At 37.0% G+C, this 13569-nt stretch overlaps 2 protein-coding genes across 4 annotated transcripts in view; both read left to right on the plus strand.

The window, feature by feature from the left end:
• The window catches only part of LOC138764158 (ERC protein 2), an 871420-nt gene extending 863865 nt beyond the window's left edge, over positions 1–7555 (plus strand). For all 3 annotated transcript variants that reach the window (XM_069939655.1, XM_069939657.1, XM_069939658.1), the window contains one exon: positions 5336–7555. In XM_069939655.1, coding sequence (XP_069795756.1) covers positions 5336–5502 — 167 coding nt within the window. In that variant the 3' untranslated portion in view covers positions 5503–7555. The remainder of the gene's footprint in view (positions 1–5335) is intronic.
• A 1752-nt stretch (positions 7556–9307) lies between these two features.
• The window catches only part of wnt5a (wingless-type MMTV integration site family, member 5a), a 69941-nt gene continuing 65679 nt past the window's right edge, over positions 9308–13569 (plus strand). The window contains exon 1 of the mRNA XM_069939665.1: positions 9308–9383. The gene's annotated coding sequence lies outside the window, so the exon portion shown is untranslated. The remainder of the gene's footprint in view (positions 9384–13569) is intronic.

The raw sequence follows: 13569 nt of genomic DNA on the forward strand, positions 1-13569 counted from the left end.
AACAGTGTTTAAAGAACAACAAACAACAAGGGAAGGCTTTTTAAGCATGAAATAATGTTTAATTCTAACCAAAAAAAAACCAACCTGAACACATAAGATAAATCCAACACCAAAAACTCAAAATTCTACTTAAGGTTTTTCCAGAATGTTTTCAACCTGTATCGTCAGTTCGGATCCGAAAAAAAAAATTTTGGATAACTGATGGTTTCTGATTGTTTTGTATTATCCTCATTTATCCAGAAATTTTCAGAGGCGAAATGACGTTTTTTTGGCTTCAAAATTTTTCGGATAAATTAGGATTTCTGCAATCCTTAATTATCAAAAAAAGTTTTTTTCGGAGCCTAACAGACATCACTTCCTGGTCCAAAAAAATGTCGGGTAACTGGGGACTTTGGATAATCGAAGTTGTATTGTACCTTTGTGGAAATCTCATTAGTGTGCACTTCTAATCACAATTGTGCATTTTTACCCAGACGGCAATCTTGAATCAAATTGTGTTTAATGATCTCATTTACAACACGACTTTCAAGATGACTAAAAAGCTTTGGTTGCATACTACCAATAAAAGAGCTGACTTTCTCTGAGATCAGATATCATGTAGATTTAATTAATCCATATCAATTTGTATATAAGTGAAGAAACCATTACAAAGTGCAGTCAGCCAATTTTGCAGTTTAGGTTTTACATCAAAATGAATTCTTCACCTTTGATTCCCAAAGCACATCTTAATTCTAAGGAAAGCCTCAATGTATGTGTATAGGTATAAAAAAAACTGCACTTTTTCAGCATGAATTAATTTTTGTAAAGGTTATGTTAAGTATTTTAATAATTGCTGGTATTTCTTGTATTCAATGTTTAAATTAAGAAATGTTTAATTGTGTCCTGGCAATTCATCACAACCTCTCTTCTGCTGAGGACTTTTTTTAATTGTTTCATTTAAATTATTGTTTATCACCTTTATTCATTAATGATTGAAACCTTAACTACATTTTCATATCTGCCTCTTCAGACCTACTGCATTCTGTATACATTACCATATCATGGCAATAAAAATACAGATGAAGATTTGGAGTCAAGTGTGTGAAATCAGAAAATTACAGGATGTGGGTCATTGATTCTCTTACCTGAAACTTTTCCACCTGCAAGGTGTCAAACCAAACCCCTAGATATTTGTTAATCTCAGTGGTCTTCAAAAATTACAATTTTTTGTAACTAACCCTATTATATTTTTTATGAACCCAGTGTTATTGAAGCAGCTGATGTCTTTCTAGTCATATTTTTCCTTTTGTTGTATTTTATGCTGAATCTTGACTAAATGTCTCTGCTCCTTTGCTGTTCCCATACAGGATTCTGCTAAATATACCTGATGGTTTGATCAGTCTGGAGTATTCCAAACTAACTTTATTTCTTCTTTATAATGTTTTTGCAAATTGGGTGTTAATGTAACTGGAAAAGCTTTACTGAAAAAAAAAAGAAAACTGTTTTACAAGAGCTTGTGTTTCTTGTAGCTTGTGTGGCTTTCCTTTTTCACTATTATTCTTGCCTTAATTGCTAGCTTTTCCAACGAGCAAAACTAGAAAGTTTTGTTAACTTCGTTTTTCCCCTCCAACTCTTTGTCCAAGGACTTGGAATTAATCTTACTTTACACCATTCTTCTGTCATGTCTGATACCATTTTTTTAAATCTTTCCCCTTCAGATGGATTTTATTTGTAACCAGTAATATATTTCTAAACTGTGGCATGTTGTGTCCCACCAAAATTAACTAATTTTTAAATCTTTGCTCCAAATCTACAGGTCCTTTTGCTCCAAATCTTTGCTCCAAATCTTTGCTCCAAATCTGCGGGTCCTTTTGCTGCAAATCTTTGCTCTAAATCTTTTCTTTATCTCTGGTTCGAATAGGATCCATATTGCACTTCAAATCTACCGTTCTGTTGTCACTCTTGTATTTACATAGTTCAGTAATAATTATTATTAAAAGATACGTCTCTATTTAGCTATTCTCTGGTAAACTTGCTGTTTATGGTAACATTTTCTTTACACTACTGCTAAGATATATATATTGTCTTTAGCACATTGTTAAGTCCCTCACTAAGATGGCATCACACATTTATAAAGCAGTAGTTATTGAAGATTCATCTATTGTCATGTAATGTACAAAACATGTAATATTACACAAAAATGCCTTCTGTCTGCCGTATGGCAGACAAAGAGTCACCTTTAGTGTCACCCGGTGCACCTTTCAGTATGAGAGAAAGAGAAGCAAGAATATCTCCAGAGTCACTGAATGTCTGTGGCAGCCTCTGCAGGTGCACAGATCCATGCAAGCTGCAGATCCAAAACTCCTGAAGCGATCAGGATGCCTTCCTAACCTAAAGCCCTTCAGGAGCCCTGCTGGCCCTCGGTACCCTCTTGAATCTCGGCTCCAATACCTGGTTTCCACAAGCCAGTCTCCGTTGCCCGCTGCCTGCGTGGGTCCCTCAGCTGCTGAGCCCCTAGCTGGCCCGCCACTGTCCAGTAGGGTCATCTCCTCCTCAGTGGGGGGGCGGGGGGGGGGTTGTTCTCCCCATTTCTAGTGGCCAGCATCAGTTCTCCGCCCCCTGGAGTCCACGTCCCCTTGAGGCCACCTCCGAGCACAAGGCCTGCCATCTTGGGCACAGGCCTTTGGTTGGAGAATTTTAATTTAAAAACACCATCCGCTCCTCTAACAGGCATTTATCGGCATGACAACCGAGTGGTTGAAACTTCAGAGCAGTGCTGTGTCTCCACTCTTTCCTCTGGGGTCCACACCAGTGACAACGCTGCCCGTTCAGCCGTTCCAGCAGTGCCACAATTAGTTTCCCCTCAGGATTAAGTAGCATATTAAATAGGTTACTATGAAGTGTATGCTCAGCTCCTTCTCAATTTTTTTTTCCAGTTCAGTAGTTGATGGGTTATCTTTTCTTGTCCTCATTCCATTTCTTTATGACCTGTGTTCATCATTTCTTGTTATTCATCCATCAATTTCCTGTATTTTCAACCAATCAGTGTGCACACATCTTACCCCTTTTACGGTTGAGAAACTGAGTCTCGACTCTTAAACTCTAGGACACTTCCGACTAAATAAAAGTTCTGTTTCTGTGAGTTTTAAATTACAGATTTTCATTTTATTCACAGTCAAAGCAGTTCCGATATTTTGCTTCATTAAATTCCTCTTAAGAACACTTAATTTCAGGTGTTGGTCTGGTGAACATTTTTCAATGCATTAACATCCTTCCTTAAGAAAGGAGTCCAAACTTTTACACCAAGTGGTCTCACCAATGCCTTTTAATAATGAAAACATACTTCCTGCCACCCGCACCACACCACTTTTGTCATTAATTTCCCTTTCACTAAATGCTAACATTCAATTAGCTTTTCTGTTTGTTGCATGTGCAATCTAGCCTTTTGCTACTCATGCACGAGAACTGATGGACCACTCTGCGTATCAGACCTCTGCAATTTCTCACCATTTAGACAAAATGCTTCTTTTTCATTTTCCCTGCCAAAATAGATGATTTCACATTTTCCCAGGTTGTACTCCATTCACCAGATCTTTGTTCACTGTACCAACCTATGAACCTTTGTAGCCTCCTCGTGTCTTTTTCACATCTTACTTTCTTATCTGTGTATCGTCGGCAAATTTACAAACCACACCTTTGGTGCCTTCCTCCAATTTAATAATGAGGTTTAAATGTTGATTCTTATGACATACAACTCATTACATTCTGTCAACAAAACAACAACACTTTTCTGCCTATTAGACAGCCCATTGTCCACCTCTGCCAATGCACCAGCTCACATGCCCTGAGCTTTTATTTCCCGCCATAGCCTTGATTGCAGCACCCTATCAAATGTCTTCTGGAGATCCAAGTCTTGTGTAACTGCAATAATCCCTTTTTTTCTTTATTTCTTCAAAGTATTTCAACAAATTAGTCAAAGATGATTTCCTTTCAAAAGACCGTGATGACCTTACATGATCACTGTGAATTTTGCTGAGCTGTAACATCTTTAAGAAACACCTTTAGTAGTAACTTTAACCTTTCCCTTATCACAGATGGTAAGTGAACTGCCTGTAGCTTCATTTCTTTCCTTTGTCTCCTGCCCATCTCTTTTTTTTGAATCAGGGAGTTATATTTACTGTTTGCGAACCAAAGGGAGCATTTCCTGAATATAAGGTATTTTGGGAAATTGTTGGTCATTTCCATGAAGACCTGCAATAAGGTTCATCAGGATCCTGAGGCTTCTCATTCTGCAAAGTATATTGGAAGGCTCTGTTCCTTTTCTTTCCATAATTATCGAGAGGTTACATGGAAATGTTACCATCTTTTAGTGTCCACTTTTTCTAGTCCTCTGCAAAAAAAACCTCTAGTGTTCATCAAATTCATTTAGCTGCTGCTTTTCGCAACATTTTAAAATCAGCAAGTACTTATTTCGACACGCCAGTCTCTCTGCATATGTAATTTTGTTGAAGTCAAGACTCATCATATCTTTTTTGAAAATTTTATTTAATCAACATATATAAGATCATAATAAGTAAGACTGATAAGTAACCATAATATAATATTAACAAATATATGCTGATATATAAAAAAACCAAAGGAAAACTAAAATCTAAAGCTAAAACTAATAGCTAGTAACTAAAAGCCCCACCTAACCCTCGCCCCCCCGCCCCAACCTAATCTAATCCCATAACTAAAATAAATAATATCAAAACTACATAATAATTGATTTGGATTGCATCAGATGACCCTCAAAGAACCCAAATAACATAAAATGATTATTCGACTCATCATATCTTTGATGTGTTCTTTCTCAGGACTCACCTCTAGTGTGTCAAGCTAAAGTAAATGAAACAATTAACTTTGTATCAGACATTTCCTGATCTTGATTCATTGCCCCATTACTGTTTTATCCTTTATCCCATGAAGTTTCCACTTGGAATCCCTTTCTCATTCAGCTTGGCTTCTTATCTGGTGCTCAGCTGAATTATGAGTGTACAATATATGCTGTCTATTGGAATGATGGTTCTTTGCATGAAATATTTGAAGAATTTGAGTTCTATATATTGTAGATTTAAAAAAAAAACATTTGAGTACACATTAATTTATTCTTTGAATCTTTTTAGGAGTTTGGAGTGGAATACATGCACAGTATTTATTATAAAAGAACTGCATCAACCCATGTTATTTACTCTTCTGGTTCCAATCTTGGAACAAATGACAGTCCCTATTGCTCATTAATGCTGGGAAAGTGTCAATTTGTTCAAAATATCCCTTTGTGTGTAAAATCTAAACAGTGCTTTGATGTTTTTATTAGCTGGCAGAGGAGCTGGAGCGAGGAGGAAAGGAAAATGTGGCACTACAGGAGTACACAGACAATTTGCTTCAACGAATTTCAGATCTATGTCCGGATGTCCTGGAGCAAGTCATCAAAATGCTGGAAAGAAGCAGCTTGATACAGCAAAAAGAGTGAGGCAATGGTAGCTCATTATGAAGTGAGATGAAAAGCCCGCCCCCCCCCCGCCAAATTCAACCGTTACACCAATAAATACCACGATATTGTTCTAAAGTTAATCTTCATCCAGCTGTATTTATGTACACCTTAATAGTATAATGAATATAATTCCAATTATATTCCCAATAATTTAAAAAAATGATCTGTACTCTGAAGGCCCACATTAGGATAAGAAGCACCTCAATTCCTGTCTGGAGATGCTCATTGCTTGCAGTTTTTTTTCTAGTTGGCCTCAACCTTCAGCCCATTCCTGTCAATGTCTGCAGGTTCAGCGAATTCATCGGGTAATCTTACTCACTCACTTGCGTCTGAATTTCCAGATGGATAGGAAAGAGAAGAACTTTTATAGATTTTTAACAAAATCTTTTAAATGCATTAAATAGCAAGCCTTTGTATGGAAAAAAAAGTTCAATTTTTAAGGTGAAAGAATTATCAAACAGTTGACAAGGATTATCCTTCTGAACAAAAACAACCTGTGCCTCTCAAAATGTACTGTACATCTGAATATGTTTATTAGATGATTGATTTACAATAGATGTTGAAATGGAAGAATATTCAAAATTCTGGAACTGGCCCACCAAATGGGGATTGCTTTGCGTGAAGAACATGTCAGGAAGAAGGAAATGCACTTCCTTCTCGATGATATAGTGAAGTGTTCAGATGGGAACTGTTGTACTTCATCACTATGAGAGATTATTCAAGAAATTTAACAGCGGCTTACATCTGATTTCCAAGCCTAAAACCTTGTGCATTTGTATAATTTGAATTCTGAATGCATTATCACACTTGGCAGCGGAGGTACTTTACTGCTGTGAGTGAGAATGCAGCAGAAAACTTTCTATTGCTTAAGTGAAACCAAACCTCAGAGCTTTCTTCAGTAAAAGGGCAAAGTTCTTTGGAATATGTTCAGCACATCTGGCAAATGTTGCACTCCTAGAGAACACAGGCAACAAAAAGTACTAACCAACACTGTTGTCACATTGGGGGTTTTGATCCATTGAGTGCCCCAGTAAGCAGTTCTCTATGTTCTATAGTCTGACTGAATACTTGAAGTAGGAATTCTTACCATGACGATCTAATGTTAAATATAAATGTCATAGTAGAGCATTAAAAAAAGTGGTGTTTAGCTGTTAGTTCATTTATATGTAATGTGCCAATTTTGGAACAGTTGAGGAAATTGAGTTGTTCCCAGATTAAAGTAATACTGATCAAAAGGTTAACCTCAAATCAGGGCATCAAAAGACTTTTTGGGGAAAAAGAAAACTGTTCTACCAAATAGAAAAGGACATTTCACATGACATGTTTTACAGAATTTCCAGATATTTTCTTTTGATACTTAGGCATAGAACACTGGTAAAGATAAACACTGTGACAAACTGACGGTAACGTTTTGCATCGTTGGTAGACATCTGGCTTTGAGTCCCAACAAAAGAATAATTGCCATTAATACAACTCCTCTTTTCCCTTGGATTGTTTTCAAATAAATAACTTGACTGATGTTTTGATTGTTATTACGCCTGTATTAATTACTGTACAGTAATTTTTGTATTTGAGATTTGTGTATTAAAATGCACGCAATTTCAGTTTGACTTTTATTTTAAAGTGGATTAAAATATGATTTCCTAATAGTCTTTACAAGAAAACCATAACAATATTGACACAATGCTTATCTGCAATGTAATTGTGTAGAATGTGATGTGCTGGAATCTGTATATCAGCAATTTTTCAGGTTGCCCCTTTTAAGTGTTTTGTCAGATTTTGGTAACTTCCCTTGTCCTATTCTTTTCAAGTTTGTGGCATGTCACGGGCTCTGCTGTTGATATGTAGTGAAGATGTTGACATGATACCAAAAGGAAATCTTGAGTATGGTTAACCACCATGGGCATGTTTTAAAACTGTAACTGTGCATCATTATCTTGTGGACATTTAGGGGTATATATAAGGTTCAAAACATTGTTATTAATGTGCAAGAAATATTTAGTGTTGCCCAGCTTGTTTATATATTCATTCAATAAAATTCTTTCTGATATTCCACTTTGTTGTTTAATAAAGAAAAGTACTTTTTGTGGAAGTCCTGCTTTTCAGTTTATTTAAGAATCTTAAATCATTTATATGATATAGCAGTTAATTCATGATGCAATTTACATCAACTTCTGATATTTTTCTTTGTTTTTACACTGTCCATGTTGCCACTTCCACTTACGAGTGCCTTATCCAGAGTGTAAGCCAGAAGATGTCATTTTTTTCCCTTCTTCAAGCTGTATTGCGGCTTTCAGAATGAAAGTATAATCACATAACATTTGTATTTTAACTGGACCCACATTTTATAACGATGAGAAAAGATGCTTCAGTGATCCACCTACGGCACAAGATTGGGTAGTTGTGTTAAAATATTTTGCAGAGGAACAATTATTCTGTTTTACTATTTCAACAAAATGTATCTTCATGAATTTTGATTCAAAATGGTAAGATTAATTAAATTTAGATTATTTGCAATTTAACAAATGCCATGGATTAAAACAAAAGAGTAGCATTTTATTAACCCTATTAGTTAAAAAAAATCCATTATTAAGTCTGACTTTTTGATCATTAACTCCTTTAGAATTATTTTTGTGGTTGACCACCTTAAATACCGCACAATGGAAAAATATGTATCCTTAAGATTGTGGTACGACAAATATTTTAATACTGGGCTAATTATCATATCGTGATCTGTTAAAATCCTATTCTAGTCCAATTACATCCATCAATTTACGAACCGACTTCAAAAGTTACCATGAACACTGCTAACCTTCACAAAAGTTTACCGAATTCAATTGCATTCTGTGTTGGCTCTTTATATAGAGCACGCCATTCAACTACAGCTGGTATTCAAGAAAGCAGACCAGCATTTTGGAGTAACTAGATTTGGCAATGTTGTAAAGCTGATATATCCAGAGAATACATTAAAAAAGAGCCTCCAAATTTCTGGTTCACAGTAATGATTCAACCAAGTACAGTATTTGCATTAATGTAGACCAGAACTGTACAATATTACCTCATGTGCACAAATACCATACCAGAGGTTCACTACCATTCAGGGCTACTTCCTCCTCCGGCTTGGAACAATAGATCCAATAAAACCGCATCACAAATCTTGGATACTATTTCTGACTCCAGTATTCATTTTTTTCTCTCTCAGTGGTTCACAACCAGAATGAACTCACCGTTAAGAGGTGCTGAGAGTTTTTTAAGTAGCATAACAGTTTTTCCACTAGCCTGCCACAAAATAATTCTCCAAAAAGGCCACAGTCAATAAGTAATACCGGCGGTTTGCCTAGTTCATAACCTTTTGCTTTTGCACCCACTTGAAGAAGTCCACGACACATCTCCCACTCCCACCCCTCCACATGCCTATTTTTCACATGTCCTCCGTTTACAATGTAAGGGAGGTCAAATCTATAGAATTTTAGTTTTCATTATCTAAAGAGGCTATCAAAATCAGGGAATGTTTTAACAAAGGTTTTAGCCTTGACTTCCATTTGAATTAACAGAGACGCATCTTCATTGTTTGAAGGTTTTTGCTTGGGGAACAATGGAGCGGGTCCCACCATGAGAGTTGTGTGAGAGAGTTGTGTGCAATTGGGCTGCCATGGTGTAGGCTGAGGAGGAAACTCCCAGCATGCATCCCACATTACAACTGTGAAAATTGTTAATGAGGCCACATTTGGAACAAATTAAAGGAACCACGACAAAACCACAGAATGAACGTTCACCAAAAAGCCAACTATAAGGAAGCAGCAGTTAGATTGAGGGGTTGAAATAAGAAGAAATACTTGCAGTTTAGTTGAAATTAAGAAGGAAAGAGCCAGTAAGTGTAACCTGTATATTTATTAATCTGTATTCTGAGTAGATCCGTTGGACTGCATTCAAAGTAAGATCTGAAATACAGCTTTTTAATCCTGATAACTGGGATCTTTTCTAGTTCAATTATAGCCAAAGGGTGTGTTTTATGTATATATACCATGAATCTTTATTAATTAAATATTGCAATTTTGGATTACGGAGCAGAATAATCAAGAATGGTATGGTGTTTAGGGTAATTAATATCCTGTTTAATGTCTTGCTAACCCTTTGGAGTCCATTTCCCGGTTTTCATGGACTACCAACATGTGCATATATTCCATGATCCACTTTTCAGGGACTGGTTTTATACCTAACCACTAGCTGGTTCGTAATGGTGTTTGTACTGTAGTCTACCCATGGTCCGAGTCCAGAATGTAAGGTTAAAAATGGCTAGAGTACAAAAGGTTAACACGAGCCCTAGACTTAATTTCATCTTATTCTGAGGATTGTTTCTTAGTAGCCATTGTTTTGTATTCAGCGGTGATAGTCCCACATCGCTTAGATTATAAAGTGAAACTTCTAAAAGTTATCAAATGTACTTAACATCATCATTTGCTGATGTTCTTTGGTATTTACATATTCCATGAGGACAAGAAATGTTACAGATCTTTTATTAATCAGGTTAGCATTTTCAGCTACATATGTCTCAAACAACATAATTAAGAGAATATTTGTGTTAGGGATTCCTTAGAGCAATATCACGTCAGTCTGTAACGATGTATACTATGCAGTGTTTGCAGATCACTGAAAGAAGCAGTATACTATGAAACTCAAATGACAATATTATGTAACTGCACATGAACCATAACTGGGGAAAGGCCGACAATTTGCCTTTGCTGTGTTGGAATTTCTCCAAAACATGCTTATTGGATTTTTTGTTTAATGTATTTGATATGGTAATCTAATTTAATGTGTATGTGCTGCAACATTTTTTAAAATCTTTTTCTACTGTTTGCAATTCAAGGTTTTGACTTTTATCTTATATGCAACCACTAAGTATTGACTACTAGGTGAGAAATCGGAATAAGGGATAATATCGGGCTAGAAAATAAATGCAAATCAGTTGAATTTTAGGATATTTTTCATTGCTTTTATGAAGAGGTGAATCTCTGTAGAAGTTATGTTGATAGTAGATTATTTTCATTTATCCAGTATTGCTTAACATTAATTCTTAAATCCGCCATATCAAGAATCCATTGTCTTCAACTCTATTACTTCTTTATTACAGTCATCACTTTGGGACAGATTATGAAGAATTTTGCTGTTCTGTTCAACTTCATGCTGAATTTTAAACCCCATATCCTGCCCCTTAGCAGACAATGCTTACTTCCATGTCCTTCTTCCACTACAATTCTCAGGTGGCAAAAGAATCTTGCATGGCATCTCCTGATAGAGATACTTGAAGTGCTCAGTGCCTATCTGATTGTATCTGTTCCAATTTGAATTGTGATTCCTATGTCATTGTGACTTACATTTTTGACGCAGCGTGACTCTCCCTGAGTGGGGGCGAAGGGCCATGGGTGCTGAAGGCATCTGATCATGTTGGAGCTTTGGATCTGGAGCTCAGGTTGCCAATGGATCAATCAGAGGGCCCGTGCAGTTGAAGAGGCTGAGGGAGCACTGGAGGCGAATCAACAGACTCTCAATGTCTCTAAAGGGACTCTCTTTTGCTACTCTCTCTCTCTTACTGTAAAGGGCATTGGGCAGTACTAATGGTGACTCTTTGCCTTACAACAGGCAGAAGGAAATTTCACGTAATATTACACTTTCTGAATTATTGCATGACAGTAAAGGAATCTTGAATCATGATTACAACTTCTCTGTCCTCCTGAAAATCCCCTGCCATGGCAGAACTGAACATTCTTCTCTGCAATAATGCACCCACCTCCAACAGGCTTCCCAATGGAGTTGAATTAGTCTCTATTCATCTCTACAGTGGAAGCACGATCATCCAACTGCAGTTACCAATTTATAAAGGGCAGATGGGATTTGGACCTATGCATTCTTGGAAACTAAGCTCCAATTTATCACTAATTACTTCAAGTGAATGAGAGGTAGGCATTGCACTAAGTATCCAGAAGACAACTGTCTTTTAACAACTTGCACTACTCTGCTTCCGGATAGTTAAATGTGGATCACTTTCCATATCCCAGGAGCCATCCATCAATAAATTCCCAGTAACATTAATGACAAACTCCAACACTGTCTTCAGCTGACTTGAAGAAAAAGACATCATTCAACCAGCTCCACCACACATTTTACACAGACTCCCAAAATGTGCACTTACCTCTTAACTCCTTGATTGCAAGAGTTCTAGAATGCTAAGAGAAAATATAAAAACTTGTCTGACCTTTGCACTTTGCACCCTTGCCACATTTTGCTGGCCTCCCATACCCTCCTTCCCTCTCCCCATTAACTTATTTTTGATAAGTCTATTCAGGCCTGTCCTTCCTCTTGGTTCCTTCAGCCACCACCGAGGCCCTTGCTAATCTGCATTGAATTCCACTATCGCACCATTAGCTGAAAAAAATTGAATGTGTTTTACTTTACATAGTTCTGTTACCTTATTCGTAGCATACAGATGTTTGATGTTGAATTTATTAGCACCTTTTACATGCAATAAGTGGGCAAAGTCCAGCATATTGTAACCGATCGTTTCTAAGTGAAGTCATTACTGTTGCAAAATTGAATGGGTTAGATATCTACAAATTCATTAATGTTTGCTTCATCAATGTTGCATTCTAATGCATCTCACTGGAACATAATGTAATCTCTGTTTCACTGATCATTCATCACCATGCAATGCTGTGGTGCACCTCCCAATCTGGAACTTCCCAAGACAAAAGGTTGTGTGGTAGGGGAGGCGACGTGTGCCTGCTCACCATGTTCTCTCTCACCTGGTTGTTTTCTATGCAGTTGGTTTGTGGCTGCCATGAATGAATATGGTCAAGGTTTCACAAGTATTCCAAGTGACCAGCAGAGCAATGATGTGGCAATTACAAGCTTCTACTGAAATGCACAACTCAAGATGCATTTGCGTCTTTTGAAATAGGAAATATGACTGCATAAACTCAAAGAATTTTCATCTGATTTAACCGTTTCCTTTTAGGTGGGACCCAAATTGATGTTGGCATTGCATACAACAACATTTTAAATGATCCTTATCAATCCAGTCCAAATTCCAGGCAATACAGTCTGCATAATTATTTTGTAATAGTTCAGATGTGGATAACAAAGCAACAACTTAGCAGAACAAGTTTTCAAAAATCATATAAAAGGTCATAGATTTATAGAGTATGGGAAATTATGCTATGAGTATAATATATAACTTTTAAGTAATGTTGCAACCAGAGTAACTAATCAGTCATGAACTTGGAACCATATAGTCGTGAAGTAATAGATTACTGATCATGGTTGGGCCCTTTGGCCAAACTCATCCATACTGACCATGTATCTACTGAACTAATCCAATTGCTTGACCCATATCCTTCTAAACCTTTCCTATCTATGAACCTGTTCAAATATCTTTTTGATGTTATAATTGTACTCACCTCTACCACTTCCACTGGCAGCTCATTCTATATACCCAACACCCTCTGAGCGGAAAACTCGCTGCATTTCATTGTTTCCCCTTTCACCTTAATTCATCCTGCCAAGTTTTAGACTCCCCTACCATGGGATAAAGAGCACGACCACTTATCGATGTCCTTCAGTATTTTTAAAATCTCCATAAGGTTACTCCTCAGTCTCTGAGCCTCCAGGGAATAAAGGCAATCCCTTTCTTCCTTTGTAACCCAAGCACCAAGTCCCAGTAACTTTCTGGTGAAGATTTTCTTCACCCTTTCCAACTCAATGGCATCCTTCCTGCAGCTGGCCAATCAGAACCATATACAAGACTCTACGTGTGGTCTCATCAACAGCTTGTACACCTGTATCATGATGACCCAACTTTTTATGCCCAATGCTCATCTGATGAAGGTAAGCATGCCATACATCTTATTCACCACCTGCATGCCCCTTTCTTGAACCCCTGGATCTCTCTGTTCTCCAACACACCTTATGACCCTGTCATTTATTGAGTAAGTCCTGGTCAAGCTTAATTTCACCAAATGCATCACTTCACACTTGACTGAGGTAAATTCCATCTGCCA

This window comes from Narcine bancroftii, chromosome 5 (assembly GCF_036971445.1).
Source record: "Narcine bancroftii isolate sNarBan1 chromosome 5, sNarBan1.hap1, whole genome shotgun sequence".
Lineage (NCBI taxonomy): Eukaryota > Metazoa > Chordata > Chondrichthyes > Torpediniformes > Narcinidae > Narcine > Narcine bancroftii.